Genomic DNA, 19764 nt, shown 5'->3' with positions numbered 1-19764 from the left:
TCGCTAAATTTTAATGGCCCGCAGAATATTTTCTTCCATGAATATATGAAGATGCTATATATCACAATAAAGATCTGAGCCTCTGCTTTTAGGCAAAAAAACGATTTTATTTTATCTTCATTTGTTCTTTTTTATTGCGACTTGAACAGAGGTAGGTTTTGTCAAAAACAACATTTCAGACAAAAAGCTGAGAAAAGGCATGTTTATGTCTGATATTTTGAGCTTCTCAATACTCCACTTCTTCATGTTTGAGACGATCGCAGTCTGTTTCTTTGATCAAAGAGTTGCGTACTCTTTCAAAACATGCTCAGGGGTCTTCCTTACCGTATAACACCTAAAACACGGAAACCCGGAAAATTCCGTGTTTGGCGGGGAAAGAGTTAATGACACTTAGATTGAGCTTGTAGTCCACTCAGAGGCCGAGATATTCAATGAAACAATGAGGGTGGTGCTTGAACTGAAAATTAGATTGAATGTCTATGGACGAGCACATCTGTGAGGGCCAAAATGCATTAGAGCGCCACCTACATTTCACATCTGTATATTGTGATGGAATGTGATAGAGGAAAAAAATGTATACTTGCTGCCATCTAGTGGTACAAAATAAAAACTTTCAAAGTGAGGTAGAGTGAACCAGGATGGACTTCATAGTCATTAGTCATTAATCTTACAGTTCATACAAAATCTATGTTTAAACACTGACCATTAACACTTACTTAAATTTACTCATTTTAAACCATGACTTACACTGCACATAAATAACTAATAATGGCATTATATTCATGATGTTATCCAGAGGGGAACTGGCCCCCACAGTGAGTCTGTGGTTATTTTTCCCCATTAATCAACATCTTATGCAGTTTTGTGTTGCCACAGTCACCTTCGGTTTGAAAAATTAGACACATTTTTTGCAACTAGTCCACAGTATGTGTGAATGGTCAGCTTTTAAATTTGGGTGTGAAAAATTGCAGGCAGCATCCCAAAAATGCACCAGAGTTTAAGGGGTTAAAAAAAAGAACGGACGAGTCGAAATACATTTATGAGGTAATCAACTTTATGCCACAAATGCTGTCGATTGCGCTTAACCTGGAATATTCCTTTAATATTAATTTCAACATTTACTAGTTGTATATGTTAACATTAGTTAATGCACTATGAACTAACAATGAACTAAAGCATTAACTAATGTTAACGAATGGAACCTCATTGTAAAGTGTTGCCTCTATATTTATAGTCCGTCTACTGTATATTTATATGGACTAAACTACAACTATATTTATAAGATGATATTATTTCCTTCTGTTCTCAGAATGTCTTTTAAGTTTTATATTTACACAATTTATTTCCTCAAACAGCTTCATGATTATCTTCTGCTTTTGAGGAAAAAATTGATTTTCTCACCCTCATGTTGTTCCTATTTTTTCTTTAGTGTAACACAAAAAGAGACTCGAGGCTATGCTGGCCTATCCTAAATAAGCATGCTCTTCACTTACTGTAAATTGTTGTCTCCTTTATAAACAATATGCTACATTTTGATTTTTTTTTTATAAATAACACATGGCAAGAAGTTTTTGATTTTGTAAAAAATAAATAATAATAATAAATAATTTTCACAGTAAATATTGAAATTTGTTATGTATATTTATTTGTTTATCATAGTTTTAAAAATATAATATTTTAATGATGTATTTTTATATTTTAAGATGGAAATCTGGGTGTGGGACAAGAGTAAAACAGTCAAATTTATACATTATAGATTTTAATGTTACAGCTTTGGAGACTGTTATCATAAAGACTATGATGGAAGGAAGTTTGACTCATGATCGCATAAACAGAAATGGTCAGATTTTAAGTCTTGATTAAAAACGAATTATTATTATTTATTTATTTATTTTGTTGTGGCTTTGCCACTTATTTTTACATTAATGATACATTTAAAAATGTATCATTGTTTAAAATATCATTATTGAAAAATAACTGAAGCCACGACAAAAAACGTTCTCAAGAGTTTAAAAAAAAATACAAATAAACCTGTTACAGATAAAAAAAGTAACATTCTTAAAAATTATTGATGAAGCCATGACAGACAAAGTTCTTTAAACTTTTTTTAAATACAAATATGTTCGATTAAAAAAGTTCAATTGTCCAAAAATATAATTGTTAAAAAAAAACGAATGAAGCTACAACAAAAAAAAAAAAAACTCAAAACTTAAAAAAATATATAGTAATCTGTTACAGATTAAAAAAGTATCATTATTAAAAAAATAATTGATGAAGCCACGTCAAAAAGGCTTAAAAAATAAAAAAAATAAAATCTGTTAAAGATTAAAAAAATACAATTATTTAAAAATAATTAATGAAGCCACATCAAAAAGGCTTTAAAAAAAAAAAAAAAAAAAATCTCAAATGTCTCTCTTATGCCAAAGAGAGACATTACTTTTCTGTTTCATATTCATCAAATAAATGTCATCTTAAATTTCACTCAAGTCTGCGAGTCTTCCTGGTAGAATAAGAAAGGCACCATAATTATACAATTAAGAAACATATAGGCTATGGCACGGTCCACTGATATTATTATATTGCACATGTTATATAATGACACATTATCTTATACAGCTTTGAAAAACATGGTTTTCATCAAAGTGCAATAATATTGCGTATTTGTTTATATTACATTTACATTTATGCATTTGGCAGACACTTTTATCCAAAGCGACTTACAGTGCACTTATTACAGGGACAATCCCCGGAGCAACCTGGAGTTAAGTGCCTTGCTCAAGGACACAAGGGTGGTGTCTGTGGGGATCGAACCAGCAACCTTCTGCTTTCCAGCTCAGTGCTTTAGCCCACTACGCCACCACCACTCCACTTTGTGGAGGTGGTGTGGGGTGGTGGAGGTTGCAAAAAACATTATTTTATATAGTCATATAAATAATGCATTTGAAAGTGAAATGTGTCATTTCTGCACCAATAATGTCTCCCTATGTCTTCCATTGGTTACTCTCTCCATTTAAGTTAAAACTGCAAACAAGTTAATGCAAGCTCTTTGTCTTTTTCAATCATTTCCTTCATCTTCAGTGTTCTGTGGTTTACTGATGTTTCATCACTTCCTTTTCTCTAAAATTAAGAAATAATACACTTAGATCCTGCAGACTTACACGTACACAAACCGACAAACCACATTGTAATTTCCCAACCAACAATTGTTCTCAGAAGTGAAAACCTTTTAAATTGAATGAGGTTCTTCTGTTGACCCACATAGTGCTGGTGAATGTGGCTGCTTTAGTGATCGATGCCCTCATACTCCCTTCTGTTTGTATTGAGGGAAGTCAGTGGTGGGGTGCAATGTTGTTGCAATGAGCTCTGACTTTGGTTTTAATTCTGGTTGAATAAACACTCCAATAAATGTCATCAAACAAAGTTTATCCACTTTTTGTTGATGCCCAATTCAGTCTCACGATTCCAAGATAATAACATGCCCTCTTCCTCATCTTACCAGGAAGTATTACAATGTTTATTGAGCTGCAATAAATCATGCATTCATGTAAAACTGCAACAAAGTCATTGTCTTTCAAAGTGTGTCAATCTCTTGTGGTTTCTCCGTTTCAGGAGGTTCCTTCTTGAGAATCCAGGGGATTCGTGGGCAATGGCACCAACATCTGCTCCAAATGGCCCTAGTCATTGCGCCCTAACATTCCTCACAGCTACAGAAGTGAAGTAAATGATAAGCGGGTCCAAGCAGGCATTGAATATGCTGAGAAGCAGGGCTTTGTCCCTCCAACCTGGGCTTTGCTTGGTTATGAAGCCAACCACATGGGAGACGTTTTAGTGTCCAAAACAGAGTGCAAACACCAAAAGTGTTCCCACAGTCAGACCAAGTGCTCTCAAACTCCTCCATTGGCCAATATTTGGCAGCCTCGAGAGTAACCACACATTGCTCTAGACATACTGGTAGCAGAGCATCGTGAATCTGTCAAAGCAGATGCTCCATTGTCCCATTTCGGATGGTTGTAGTAGGACATGGTGTAGATGATGCTCAGATGCAGGACAGAAAACATCCAAATGAAGATCCTGGCCAGCATGGCATTGATGGGTCTTCTCCTCAAGAAGTTTTGGATGGGGAAGGCCACTCCAAGGTAGTGGTCCATGCTCATGGCGGTCAGGAAGAATGTGCTGTTGTAGGTAGTCATGTCGAACACAAAGCCAGATAGAGGACACAGGTCATATGTTATACTCCAGACAATATCATTGGCCACTTCTTGCATCTTAAAGGATAAGAAGATGAGGAAGAGCAGATCTGAGAGGGTGAGGTTGAGGAGGAGGATGTCGATGAGGTCGGCTTCTTCAAAGCCTTGCGGCTGAATGTGTAGAAGGCCAGGATGTTGGCTGGGAAGCCGGTGATGAAGGTGATGATGTAGATGGAAAAGCACAGGTGAAAATCACTCTTTTGCATGGTTGCTTCATTCCATACATTCATCGTGAGAAGGAACCCTGGTGAGAGTTGTTTCAATTCTTAAAATCCCATTAACAAAAGTGATTACATTCAAGCATTTTGATAGATGCTTTTAATTCATGTTATACATTTTAAGAGCGTGGTTGTTGGGAATCAAGACCATGACCTTGGCATTGCCATGGCATGGCTGTACCAGTTGAGATACAGAAACATGAAGTAAAACTTTGATAGTCACATTGATAAATGGTAAGTGTAAAGTGGTACGTCAATAACACTTAACAAACAGGCCTGACTGTGTAGTCATAAGATAGCTCTGTTGGACTGTAAAACAATAACTAGATTCTATATAATGGTTTCATGTGATGACCAGGAATACACGGAATCTGTACCCTCTGAACTGAATGAATTGGAACGTCCATCATTTATAAAATTCTACACAACGTTGGGGAGTAAAACCAAGGCCATGTCTACAGAAATCAAGACAAAAACTCTCAGTAAGAAATCATTTTTATAAATATTTTGCTGTGCAGTACTCAAGAGGACAACAGAGTTACCTTCAAAAGTCTGGGCCATTAAAATGGATGTTATTATTCTGGTAAGTTGCTATAAATATATTTCTATCGGGAAGACACGCAGGCTTGAGTGAAGTTTGAGATGCCATTTATTTGATAGATGTAAAACGGGAGGTGATGTCTCTCTCTTTGGCGTAGGCCCCATCCGGCAGTCCGAGGGAGTTGTGCCCAGAACCGTCATGTCCTGCCGGAGATAGGAGGCAGGGGCGAGGAGCCTACCCCCCTGCGGGACAGGGCTCAACTGGTGGTGGTGGGGAGGTGGAGGTTGCAGTGTTAGCACACCGAAATAGCAATGTGATAGATTGTGAGCGGACTTATAAAGCATTGGCTTACATGCGATTGGCTAGGAGTTACCCAGCTAATGATGTGATGATGTACAGCTGCTGGTCTTCCCGCTAGAACTACGCTCCGCTTCCATTTATTTTAACTTACTTACTGAGCAATATTCTCTTCAAATTGTTGATCCACCATGACAGTAGTTGAATTGAAAAAAAGCTCACCACAGAAACAGCTCACACTAATCTTAATATAGCACCCCTTGTGGCAACTATGAGAATGCAACGCACACTTGCGCTGGAATATGAATTGCGGTGTGACTCATTTCAGTACGTAATGCCGCGTGAAACTGAGCTTGCGATGCAAGATGCGTCTGCGTTCACATACTTATGTAGAGTATGTTTCAGCCCTAAATGTTGCTAAATGAATGTGTTTTCAAACACAAACATATTAGTGTGGACGTGGCCTCAAGCCACATTCATACTAATATATTTCCATTTGAAAACTCAGTTTTCCATTTTCTGAGATCATCGTTTTCCAAAAGATGCGGTAATGGGAGCGTTTTCAAAATACTCCGTTTACTCGTTTACCAATACTTGGTTCCGGAAGTATTTTTCATAGGGATTACATAAATTACTTCATAAAAGGGTTGCAAGCCATGAAACAAACCAGTCAGCTCGGAGGTGAATCACAACATTAAAAACTTTATTATAAAGCAAAAAAAGTATTTGAAAATCAGACATTAAGACAAAGGTACAGGACCATGTATTTAACGTCTTTAACGAGGAATGAACTACAATCCCATGACGCATTGTGAATGATGCAATTGGATTAAAAACTATGGAAATATACAACGCTATTGATTTAAATGTGTTGCTTATAAGAATACAAGCAATATATTGCAAACAAGTAGTTTGAGAGTGTAGGGAGAGTTGCGTTATTCACAGTGCATCATGAGTGTGCGGTCGCTGTTTGCCGCAATTCTCTGATTGGTTGGATTTTCCCCCTTAGGATCATGGATTGTGTAGTTTTTTACTAGGAATTTCTCTATTAAAAGTGTTTATTTTTTTTCATGATGTCTTCAACAGAATCATATAACATCGATTAACAACCTTGAGCTCAGGGCAGGTCTGAATTTAATAGTAAAAAATCAATTGCCCAATAAAAATTTCGGCACCAGACTGTTGCGCTATATGTTAAATGGTTTTTTAACATTAGTGGTTACCAAAGCACTTTACACTGTGACTCATTCACCCATTCACTCACACACACTCACACACCAATAATGGCAGAGCTGCCATGCAAGGTGCTAGCCTGCCATTGGGAGCAACTTGGGGTTCAGTGTCTTGCCCAAGGACACTTCGGCATGTGGAGTCATGTGGGCCGGGAATCGAACCACCAACCCTGTGATTAATGGCCAACCCCCTCTGCCACCTGAGCCACCTGAGCCACAGCCACCCCCTCTATAATAGTTCTCCACATGCCCTACTCCTTATTTAAATATTTTGATTACTGTGATGATGATTAAGCTACCAATAGGTTCAGAACGCTCAGCTCAGTTTAACACATTTTACTAAGTTTAAATCCATGGCATTCAACAGAATACGGCAGACTGTCACCCAAAATCAGCACAGAAAATCCAAAGATGAAGATTCTGTCTGGGCCTGTTGATGGCACACTGAAACCCAGAAATAGCATTTATTACTGAAATACATCAACAGGAAGTCAGGATATATGGTAGTCGCTTTCTATGTCTAAACTGATGACAAATAGATTCAAAAAAAATTCAGAAGAAACAAAGTGAAAAACAAGCAATAGTAGAACTCTTTTACCACTGTCATCTTTAATACACTTTTTGATGCACCTTACTGTGACACACTGTAGACCACATATGTTGTGTTATACTGATTCACTCTCTTTTCAGTAGCGACTGGGGTTTGTCCACTGATGACTTCCGCGACGTCTGTTTACCTTCCATTTTCAATATTGAGCAATGATAAGGGAAAATGATTAAATAAGCACTAGCTCATCCTTCTGCAGTATCTGTATATATGACAATATCCGGACATTAATGTGTGCAGCTCTGTGCATGTAAGAAAGTCAAATGGTGTAGATGGGACACTCTTATCTGGATTTATACTCCTTAAGTGTATGTGGGAGATGTCTTAATAGTCAATGGGTGTGCGTTTGCATTCAAAGGAGAGACAGGGAGTGTGATGGATCAGTCTATCCCGGTGCTTTTCCTCCACTTTTACACTCCCCATCAAAGCTCTAAGCATTCAAAGCAATCCCTATACAGCCCTCTTTCTGGCTTTAATGTGTTTTCAACAGCTGATAAAGCCATGAATGAATCCCTATTTTCCACCGTCGACATTCAGATAGTCATGGAAAAAACCAATGTTTCAGAACTAAACTCCCATCTATGGAAAGTTGGAAAGTCAGCCCTTTCGCAATGACGTATGATGCACGCCACACATAACAACACCGTGTTTCACACCGTAGAAATAGCGCCGCCCAAAAGGAAAATTATTTATTATGCAGTACTCGCCCTCATGTCTTGCAAACCAGTATGCAATTGTTTTTTTCGGATCTAGACTGTTGCGCTCTATGGTAAATGCTCTGCACTTATATAGCGCCTTTTTTAACCTTGCAATGAAGAACCCGTACAGTTGTGCAGCTGAAGACCTGCATAATGGATGAATGGGGGAAATTCCACTTTTTAAACTTAACAAACTTGTGTCGTCAGTGCCTGAATGCTTAATAAGTGTTATAAGAAGAAATGGTGATGTTTCAGTGGTAAACACTCGACTGTCCCAACTTTTGGAGCGTGTTGCAATCATCTGAAATTATTGTGCATAAAAAAACATCATATAATGTCTAGTCGTAGAGCTTTCAATATAGTAAAAGCTGATTATAATTTACAAATCACTCCTTTTTGTTTTTATTAGCATTTTTCATACTGTCCCAACTTTTTCGGAATTGGGGTTGTAATACTATTTACTTATTTATTTAGCCATTTTTTATTAGAGAATGAGGATGAATGAAAATGAGTTAGAGTACATCTGTTGTATACATTATGTGTATAAAACAGCACTATGTCATATGTTCCATATGGAAGAGGCCTATAGAAAGTCATGAAGATTAAAAATACATATAAAAACACATGGCTGACAACCCATATAATGCACTATGTAGTAAAGTGTATATAAGGTGAGTGATTTTGGACATAGAACACTTGAATCTTGAAAGCACACGTAATTCATATCACTGTCTATTACATTTATTTACATTTATGCATTTGGCAGATGCTTTTATCCAAAGCGACTTACAATGCACTTATTTCAGGGACAATCCCCCCGGAGCAACCTGGAGTTAAGTGCCTTACTCAAGGACACAATGGTGGTGGTTGTGGGGATTGAACCAGCAACCTTCTGATTAACAGTTATGTGATTTAGCCCACTACGCCACTCTTACTCTTACACTTTGAAGTAAAAACTGAATTAATTTGTACACAGACATAGTTATAAGAAACTGAATTTTTTTAAATGTCTTATTTTTTTCAAACAAACAGCTTCTCTGTTAAGCTGATTTGAAATTAAATGTATTGTAAAACAGTGTTTCTCTTTGCTCAGACTTCTAATGCCTGATGCTAACACTAAAATATTAGCCAAGTCATGTAAAAAAATGGGTGATGTTTAGATTGAAAAGTATTGGAATTTATGTTTGTACTGCACATGCCACAGTGTTGTTTCCCCCTTGTCCTCATCATTGCTGTTAAATGGGTCAAGGCCGTCTAGCTCTTTAAACTGTTTGACTTCCTTCAAACCGCTGTAATGTAGAATAATCTGTATCAAATTTCGAATGGGTTGCATAAATTTTGTTATCTACACCACAATATTGAGGGAAGCCTGGTTTAATCTAGCATTTGATCAGCTCTGCGCTATCTCTGGAGCGTGTATAATGATAATGCGTGGATAATGACGAAAACCCATTTGACACCCATGCTTAGGATCGTGCAGAGCAGTTCACTCACACGAGTGGGTTTGTGATGGAAATCCAGCTTTAAAGCACTGAACGCAAGGTGTATATAATTTCATTTTCTTCTGCGACCTGACATTCACATAATGTTCAATGCAGGGAAAACCCTGAAAACGTCACCCGCCAAAGTGGCTAGTAAGATTGACACAGTTACTCGCCACTGCCGAGTTCTACACGCATTTGGCAGGTGGGCGGTTTTAATGTCAAGCCCTATTTACGATAGTAACACCATGTTTCATTTGGAGTGAATGTACCACAGCTATTTTGAGAGAACGCACCCCGTTGCAAAGGAAAAACTGTTTCAGAAAATGAGGGGCTACGTGTTTTAGCCAATACGGCTAAAATCTCTCAACATCGGTGCCGTGTTCAGAACATCAAAGGCCTACTACTATACTACTTTTACTCTTTCTGCAATATAAGATATGGCAGAAATAGTAATAGTATGGTAGCATGCTAATCCGTACCAAGCACGGATTGGTGCATTTTTTGCTAAGGGTTGTTATTTTTGAGAGAGGACATTAGCCTAATTCAGTGGCAAGGCTGGAAATAGTTAGTAAAATGGCTAACATCGCTTACAGCACCTTTACTGCACCCACAAATGAAAAAATAATACATCATTTCACAAATTAAGCCAGCTTATGTTATTTTATACAGGACATGGGTCATGTTCTAGCCAGCCTGTCTCCAGCATGAGCAACACTTCTCAAACTGAAGTGGAACATGTTCGCTAATTACTAAGCTACAGCTCCAAGTAAGCTTATCTATTTTTGCAGAAATTAAGTGTGCATATTTACATTTCAAAACACATTTACTGGTATAAACTAGTATATTAAAAATAATTAATTTCTTAAAAAGCAATACACACTTCTTAAAACACAATAATGGCAATAAAAAAATTAAACGTCCAAATCATTCAAAGTGCCAACAAAAAAAACAGGTACAAAAACTAAACTAAACTGGAAAGAACATTTGCAAAAACAAAGTGCAATATTTACAAGACATTCAGTGTGAAAATGAAGCTAATCAGTCAAACTCAGACCCGCTTGTTGGTCCAGCCATTAGCCAAAGAGGTAGAATCACAAAACACAGGAGACATGCATCGCTCCATATAAATATGTGAAATTACAAGCATGCCCAAACAACATGAGAATACAAGAAAAATGCACAAAAAATTAAAAAAATGTGACAAAGGATAAGTGTGCGATTTCTATGCTACTAGTGGCACCAATTGGAATTGCACTCTGCAGGGTGAACAATGGCAGATGGGGGAGTGTTCCGAAAACAGTCATTATTTTTTACATTCTGTTTGGTGCCATTTGTGCTGAAGAAATTAAACACATTCCCTTTGATTTCCCAGTTGACACTTCAATCCTAATTTGTTGAATATTTCTTCAATCTCTGTGGTACTATCGCCATGTCACTTCAGAATTTGGTTTAATGGCACAGACATTTTAAGGTATAGGGTTGTTCCCACCAGAGCAATAAATGAGTGTGCCATAAGAATGCTCAACTGAATGGCACACTTGCAATGCATTGTCCAAGCATTTGCGTACTTGCGTTAAATATGTTTGCGGCCTTAGAGGGTGCTGTCAGTTGAGCTCGGAGTTTTCTCGTCTGAATTCACACAGTTCAACAGGGGGCAGTAGAGACCAAAACGACAGCAGGGCAGGGTCAGCCGCCTGACCATTTCTCGCAAGACGTTCCTGAAAGTCCCTCTGAGTGCTGAGGAGGAGAAGTAAAATATGAATGGGTCAAGACATGCGTTAAACGTGCTGGTGAGCAGCGCATACACTCGCCAGTCAGGGCTGTAATTGCCCACATATCCCACCACATGCGACACATTGTAGGGCAAGAAACAGATAATGAAGACCAGAAGCGTTCCCAGTGCCATCCCAATTGCCCTGAGTCGCTTCTTGTGGTTGAGGTTGGGTAGATTGGAGAGGATATGAATGAACTTGATGTAGCAGAAGCAGCTGATGAGGAAAGGCGCGCAGAACAGCACTGCGAAAAGCTCCAAGCGTACCGGCAAGAGGATTTTGAGTTGTTCGGGGCTGAATTCATCATAACAAGTATTCCGCTGGGATGGATCTGTGAAGTTGGGGTTAGAATTATTATGGTATTGCATGATATAGACGATACTGCAGTGCGCCATGGATACCACCCAGAATATAACGCTGGCTATCACTGCATTCAGGGGTTTGCGTTTTAGCTTGTATTTTATGGGGAAAGCCACGCCCAGGTAGCGCTCCACGCTGATGGCCGTCAGATGGAAGGTGCTGTTGTAGATTGTGGCGTAGAAGATGAAACCCGACAGCGGGCAGAGGAAGTACGGCAGTGTCCATTTCATGTTTGCCGCCTCCACCATACGAAATGGCAGGAAGAAGAGGAAGATCAGGTCCGAAATAGTTAAACTGAGCAACAGGACATCTATGGGGGTGGGCCGCTGGCGAACCTTCTTGAAGAAGGTGTAGAAAGCCAGGATGTTGGCTGGAAGGCCAGTGATCAGAGTAAATCCAAACACCGCTAACACCAGGTTACTGAGGGCCACAGTCAACACCATTGTCACAGTTTTTGCCAAGTATACAACCCTGCAAAAGGAGACAGAGATCATTACTAAAGACAAGAATTAAATGTTAAATTTAACCTTTTTTAAATCCTACTGAAAAGAGCAGCATTTGTTGTGTTTTGGATGCTGGTTTTAGATGCATTTTAACTTTGTGTTTGGCCTCCCATTCAGCTGATAAAAACACGATGCGTGATCATGAGGAATGATTACATCAAGATGTAGATTAGAATACAGGTGCTGAATTTCATATGAATAAAATAGTCTTCTACTCTCTCGCCGTTGCTGGCGTGTCAATGATTACCCCTCTGCGTGCCAATGCTTGCACGTGTGCCATAGGTTGCCGACCACTATACGATTACATCATCAATGTGAGAACTCATGGCAGCTGTTTACTACAGTAACCACAGTAGGTAATGACTCAGGAGGGGAAGACGTCAGTTGCACTGTTATTTTTGTCCGTCGGTTAAAAATTTGAATCGCGATCAATCGCATAATTTTTCTGTAGTTAATCCCGAATAATCGCAGGTTTTGAAAGTGCTGAAATTTGACTAAATATACTTCCTGTCAAAATGCATTGATTTTGTTTTTATAAAAGTAAAAGAAAACAATATGTAGCAATATAATGCTTCATTAACATTTTCCAAACAAAGCTACAGTATAAAGATAGAAATGCTCTAAAATAGCACCAATTCAATTCACATCAAACGTTTGGAAGTTTGACTAATTTAAATAGCTCGTCCCCACATAGGCTGCATTTTCATTGCAATGGGCATTAAAACTCTTGAATTCTCATCCCCCACAATATTAATCTGCCAGTAGACTGTGGCTATCCGCTTTGTTAGAGCAATTGTTCTTGATTTGTTTCTGGCTGTCAGCGCCAGCATCATGTGCCACTTTGAACTCCACGCTTTCAGCCAAAAACGTCTCATTTTGCATTTTGGTGATAGTTACAATACTCGCCGTGCTTCTGTGGTTATTAAAATTCTCCGTACTTAGGCTGAAAATTACTTGATTTCTGTCACATATTCCATCAAGGCTTTTTTTGTACAACAAATAGCATTAAGGGCTTCTCACCCCAGCACTTTATCATTGGCACTGAATCACTGCTGTGTGTGTGTGTTTGTGTGTGTGTGTGTGTGTGTGTGTGTGTGTGTGTGTGTGTGTGTGTGTGTGTGTGTGTGTGTGTGTGTGTGTGTGTGTGTGTGTGTGTGTGTGTGTGTGTGTGTGTGTGTGTCAATTAAATGACTTCGGGTGGACACATTACAATGTTCTGCTTTCCAACCAGTATTTATTTTGGTTTATGCTGCATTAACTGAAAATGCCTTAATTTCGATAAAGAAAAATGGATGCGAATGCATAGAACTTTTTTGCATTTCTGCGTTCATTCTGACTGTTCTAATTATTACCCTTTGGATTCACTACCAAAACATTACATGCACAGAATGGCACTTGCGTATGTCTGCCTCAGATGCATTGAATGTGCAATGATGTGAAGAAAGTTATCATTTGTCTGCTGTGGGCATGAAAGTGGTGTGAAGAATGTGAGCTGCTCTCTGAAGGTGATTTATTTGGAGACAAGCCGGTATGAGAAATAATAATCGCAACTATGCAAAAGCACAAAATATACTCTACATCATCAATTGCGGTTTACATACACAGTATAGGACGGATTGCGTTCATCAAGGGGTGGCTGTGGCTCAGGTGGTAGAGCGGGTCGGCTGCTAATCGCAGGGAGGTGGTTCGATTCCGGCCCACATGACTCCACATGCCATGACTCCACAAGTGTCCTTGGGCAAGACACTGAACCCCAAGTTGCTCCCAATGGCGCCTGCTGCCACCATTAGTGTGTGAATGGGACACAGTGTAAAGTGCTTTGGTAACCTCTTAGGTTAAAAAAGGTGCTATATAAGTGCAGACCATTGACCATTATCAGCAGTGAACCATACCCCAGACCACTCAAGAAGGATATTGCTGCAGGTAGAGCTCCGAAACGGGGCAAGAGCTCCAAACCGCCTGCAAAGATATAGGGAGCCCCTAAACTTAACTGTGAGTGGAAGTGACCTCCAGCCCTGCCCTCTTTTAGAGATTCTGCCCTTATTTGGATATATCTCTGGCCTATTTGGACCATTCAGGTGCAGTTCACGGGTGTGCACTTGAGTTCAGAAAACAGTGTTCACATCAACCAAACAACTTAAACTTTGACATCAAACGAACCCGGATGTGCACCAAACATGCTAGTGTGAAAGCAGACTTGAGCTGTTTTTTTAAGCATGGAACTTAACCACACTCCAAGAAATGCAATAGATACATTTACAACTACTCATACCAACACTTAAAAACACTTGAAATGCCACCAATAGTACAAAAATGTTTGTTTGTTCACTGCCGTTGAGATAAGAGATGCTACTCAAATAACAGGCCATTTTTGATGGCCCTCAAGCTACAGCAACACATGCTCTTGTGAATCCAAAGAGCCTCACTTTTCCATAAGTATGAAGAGTTTAATTATTGAAGAGTTTCTTGTTGAAGAAGTCATTGAAATGCAGTTGAAATTGGAATCAAATCTAACTGAGAGCTTGTGAATCCGAACCACATTCAATTGGGAAATCGTCAATAACTAATACAAATAGCCCAAATAAATGTCAACAGACATCATACAGACATAAAAGGAAGTGATCAGTGTGAATTACAGATGAGAGGTTGTTGGGTCTAACAGAGTTGGCTTTGATGATTAAAGTTGTAAATAATGCTATTTTTGATTAATGACAATAAACACTCCAAAATGTATGGGGCTGACTAAGCCAAGCCCCATACATTTAGTCATGGTGTGTTGAACATATGGAGCTATAGCCTATGCAGTCTGTCTGGTTTAGGGGTCAAATAGTCAATAGTTAAAACAACACTCGAAATGAATCATGGAACCTCTAGAGTTATATGATGTTGTTGCACAGTCATAATAATAATAATAATAATAATCAGCAAATGACATGGTGAATGGTAATGGAATTGTAAATTAGAATCAGTGTAAGTTTATTCGACTTATGAGTTATTGCTGGACAAATTAATTCTCATTCAGATGTTTGGTGAATGTGTCTTCTTTTAACGCCTGCTGAAAAAGCCTAAGCTTATGTGTTGGTCTTAGCTGGTCTCCCAGCCTGGTCAGGTTGGTCTGTTTGGTGGTTTTAGAGGGGCTTTTGGGCACTTTTCAGCCATTCAGATTGGGAGCCCAACTTAAACCTGCTAACAAGACTAACAAAGTGGCGGAGTGGTGGTGGCGTAATGGGCTAAAGCACATAACTGTTATGCAGAAGGTTGCTGGTTTGATCCCAACAGTCACCACCATTGTGTCCTTGAGTAAGGCACTTAACTCCAGGTTGCTCCGGGGGGATTGTCCCTGTAATAAGTGCACTGTAAGTCACTTTGGATAAAAGCGTCTACCAAATGTGTAAATATAAATGTAAAAGCATTGTAGTGGGAATTCATAAATTAACTAACACTAACATTCTTTAAGGCGTTGTAATTTATGCTAGCCATTTTGCAATATTCTACGGCATTTTGAGAAACTGATTATTTTGCAGTGGCCTCAATTTGTTCCAGCGCTGTATTTTAGAACAAATAAAAAAAAGATCAGTGACCAAATCAACAGTGTAGACAGAAAGGCGAGACAAGCTTCTGTAATTGTTCAGATAAGATCATATTTGACGCTGACATTGAGGAATGTTTTTTGTGTGATTTGATTCTTGGGTTCTGGCTGACTGGACCCATTTTTTAATGTTTGACAGTCATTTAATTATATTGTATTTATTTTGTGTAATGTGAAAATACATGGTTTCAACATTTTAGTTCTAATTATGAAAGTTCTGTAAAAAGCTCAGTTGAAATGCTTCCTTTCATATGATATCTTATATTCTTAAAAATACTGTAAAACATTTTCTTGAAAAAAAAATCATATATTCTTTTCACATATTCTCAATAATGATCTAAAATGGTCATATTGTGAAGATCATTCCTATGCCCCTGATTAATGGCCATTAAATATATATATATATTTTTTTTTCTGCTGAAATAATCTTTTTTTTGCATGCAGTACAATACAAAAATCATACTTTCACACACAAAAATCATTATAGTACAGCCGTGGCCGTGGTATTGGCAGTGACATAAATTTTGTGTTTTGCATAGTTTGCTGCTTCAGTATTTGTAGATTATTGTGTCACATATTTCTATGGTATACTGGAAAACAATGATAAGCATTTCATGAGTTTTAAAGGCAATTTGTGGGCTTCTGCTTGTCCACTCGCCTTTTGAGGATTGACCACAAGTTCTCTATGGGAGTGGTGGTGGGGTAGTGGGCTAAAGCACATAACTGGTAATCAGAAGGTCGCTGGTTCGACACCATTGTGTCCTTGAGCAAGGCACTTAACTCCAGGTTGCTCCGAGGGGATTGTTGCATGGCCACGGATCCAAAATTCCTCCAGGGGGATTGTCCCTGTAATAAACTGTAAGTCGCTTTGGATAAAAGCATCTGCCAAATGCATAAATGTATATGTAAATGGACATGGTGCTGCATCATGCTGGAAATGCACGGATCATTACCAAATTGCTCCTGGATCTTTGGGAGAATTTGCTCTTCAGGAGGTTTTGATACCATTCTTTATTCATGGCAGTGTTTTTGTGCAGGATTGTGAGCGAGCCCACTCCCTGTGATGAAAAGCAACCCCACACATGGATGCTCTCAGGTTGCTTCACTCTTGGCACGACACAGGACTCATGGTAGCGTTCACCTTTTCTTCTCCGTACTTTCAATTTTCCAGATGTCCCAAACAGTCGGAAGAGGGCTTCATCAGAGAAAAATAACTTTGCACCTGTCCTTGATGTTTTTCTTGGAGAGAAGTGGCTTCTTTGCTGCCCTTCTTGACACCAGACCATTATCCAAAAGTCTTCGCCTCACCGTGTGCAGATGCACTCACACTAACCTGCTGCCAATATTGAGCTCTGCACTGGTGGTGACGATTCGGTAGCTGACTCCTCAGGAGGAGACGGTCCTGGCGCTTGCTGGACACTCTGGGACGTCCTGAAGCCTTCTTCACTGCGGTTGAACCTCTCTCCTTGAAGTTCTTGATGATCCGGTAAATGGTTCTTTCAGGTGCAATATTCTTTCCAGCAATATCCTTTCATGTGAGGCCATCTTGATGCAAATCCATGATGGCTGCACGTCTTTCTTTAGAGGTAACCATTGCGAACAAGAACACAATGATTGGAAGCACTTTTTCCCTCCTTTTATATCAATCAGTCTTATAATCTATAAATAAGTAATTTCACCCGACTATTACTCGTTCACACTTTTCCAGGTGCTGCTGATATGATTAGTGAAATTATGTTAGCTGGTCATTTTTTGCCAGGACCAAAAAACTGTGAAATTTGGGTTTTTGTGATAAAGTTCGTTTTTTTTGGCCAATGAAGCTTTTTGCAATTATTTAAAATGCATCTGATCACTCTGCACAATAATCTAGAAACCACGTGAATCAACACCACAACAACTGAAGCAGAAAACTGCTAATCACAACATTTATGTCACTGCCAATACTTTTGCCCACGGCTGTATATATATATATGTTTTCCCAGTGACTTTTTTGGAGGGCTCCTAACAGTGTTTTTAACATTTCTTAACCGAAATGGATTCTTGTTTTCCCCTGTTTGCTGCAATGGTTTATAATATAGAGTGATCTGTCACTTTGCATTTCGGACTCTGGCCATGCAAATGCCATAAAGATAAGTGAGACTCTCCCCAGCTGTATTAGACCTCTTTGCGATTAACATACCTTTGAACAGTTTATTTAAAAAAAAATATTATCGATTCTTTGAACAGATTATTAAAATAATTACAGAAATGCTTTCTTTTCAAGAGGCAAGTCATGATTCCTCCAACAATAAAAACAGTACACATTAACCAGTGTTAGTAGTGATCTAGATATACTGTATGTCAAACACACTTTTGAGCTTATATAATGGGAATTTTCAACACACATTCAAAAAACTATTACGCTTCTGTAGCCTATAAAACAGAGAATATGAATGTCATTTTGCAAGTCCAAAACAGACATTTTTAAACTTGTAAAGACATTAAAATGAAGCAAACTATTGAAGTGTTATATTCACAAACTAAACAGAAGATAATGGAAGAAGAAGCAAGAAATATTACATACGTTAAAAGGTCAGTCCAGAAGCGCAGACTCGGTTACTCGGTTAGACAGTGTTACTTTGACTCCCATATAATGCTTCTTTTAATGAGGTCACTGTGACATACTTACAGTATGACTAAACAGGACAGATGCTACAGAGTACTTCCTGTTTTACACAACACAATTTCAGCAAACGGTTTTACAATATTGATTATCTTTTATTTATTTATTTATTTAAATGTACAAATATTTTCCAGACAGCATTTTATTTTCATAAGAATCTGACAATTATTTCACAGGAATGTGTCCAGCTACAGTAGATGGGTTGTTGTTGAATGCCACAGTGGCAAATCGTCTGCCAGGTGAAAATCGTATGTCTGTTTGCTTTGTACGGAGTGGTGGTGGTGTAGTGGTCTAATCACATAACTTGTAATCTGATAATAAGAAGGACACTGGTTCAAGCCCCACAGCCACCACCATTGTGTCCTTGAGCAAGGCACTTAACTCCAGGTTGCTCCAGGGGGATTGTCCCTGTAATAAGTGCACTGTAAGTCACTTTGGATAAAAGCGTCTGCCAAATGCATAAATGTAAATGTAAATGAAACGGGGACTAAAAATGAAATTTGGTAACCGGTTACAATGAAATTAAATAACATTTTATTTTTAAAATGACAGTTCTCTGTGCTAAGGGAGTGGAGGTGGCGTAGTGCACTAAAGCACATAACTGGTAATCAGAAGGTCGCTGGTTTGATCCCCACAGCCACCACCATTGTGTCCTTGAGCAAGACACTTAACTCCAGGTTGCTCCGGGGGGATTGTCCCTGTAATAAATGCACTGTAAGTCACTGTGGATAAAAGCATCAGCAAAAAAATGTAAGGGAAGTTGATGTGCCAGTTGCAGTGTTACCAGATCTCTCAAGAAAAAAAAGGACCTTGTCTGGAAAAACACGACCAAAATAAGTGATGATAAGCTATTAAACAATGTTTAAAAATTATTAGCATAGAAATCATAACAAGCAAAGTATGCAGAAGCCTATATAAAACAATGTCTTTTCAATAAATGTATCCTTAATATTAAATGTATCCCCAAAAGTATCTAGTCAGCATCTGGCTGACTAATCTCAATTAATAGGCATGGGCGTGTTTGTACTAAATGGCATCTTATGTGAGCCAAATTCTTTTATTTTAAAGATGTATTAATAATTTAATTATTTTATTTCAATTATTAGTTTTAATAACAGAGCTGCTTCTCGGTCAGAACCTGGCAGCATCAAATCTGTATTAATGCATCATAATAATAACAATAATTCAGTGAAGACTTGGAAACAACTGAGAAAAGTAGGTTTTACCTCAATATCTTTTTCTTGTATCTGGATTAACTGTGCATGTATACCAGACCAGGGCTGGACTGGGAAGAGAAATCGTCCCGGGATTTTACATAGCAACTGGCCCAATATCCTTTTCTGCATATCGTGGTGCCGTTTCATGGTCCGTTCTACATAATGCGGCGGTGGCTCATTTTTGCTTATTCTGGCCCATTCGGCCTGTTTCACGGCTGACCCACCGGCCGGCTCAGTTCTCCCGATGGCCAGTCCGCCCCTGATCGTCCCCAAAGTGCGTCAGCCCACCGGGAAAATGCCCGGTATGCCAGATTACCAGTCCAGCCCTGACGAGGAG

General features: G+C 38.7%; 1 protein-coding gene and 1 pseudogene across 4 annotated transcripts in view; both read right to left on the bottom strand.

Moving 5' to 3' along the window:
- LOC127655440 (free fatty acid receptor 3-like) overlaps positions 1 to 18194 on the bottom strand; it is a 526022-nt gene extending 507828 nt beyond the window's left edge. For 3 of the 4 annotated variants that reach the window (XR_007972043.1, XR_007972044.1, XR_007972042.1), the window contains exons 1-2: positions 18112 to 18194; positions 8730 to 11927 (exon numbers count right to left, since the gene is read on the bottom strand). Coding sequence is in view for 1 of the 4 variants with exons in the window: in XM_052143264.1 (XP_051999224.1) it covers positions 10916 to 11899 (984 nt within the window). In the remaining 3 variants the exon portion in view is untranslated. Of the gene's footprint in view, positions 1 to 8571; positions 11928 to 18111 lie in introns of those variants that run through there. The other variant, XM_052143264.1, reaches the window with a different exon arrangement.
- LOC127656126 (free fatty acid receptor 3-like) lies at positions 3679 to 4453 on the bottom strand (annotated as a pseudogene).
- Positions 18195 to 19764: the final 1570 nt, after the last annotated feature.

The sequence above is a fragment of the Xyrauchen texanus genome, chromosome 15 (assembly GCF_025860055.1).
Source record: "Xyrauchen texanus isolate HMW12.3.18 chromosome 15, RBS_HiC_50CHRs, whole genome shotgun sequence".
Classification (NCBI taxonomy): domain Eukaryota; kingdom Metazoa; phylum Chordata; class Actinopteri; order Cypriniformes; family Catostomidae; genus Xyrauchen; species Xyrauchen texanus.
Note: the sequence above shows the minus strand (reverse complement) of the source record. Positions and strands in the feature narration are given on the sequence as shown.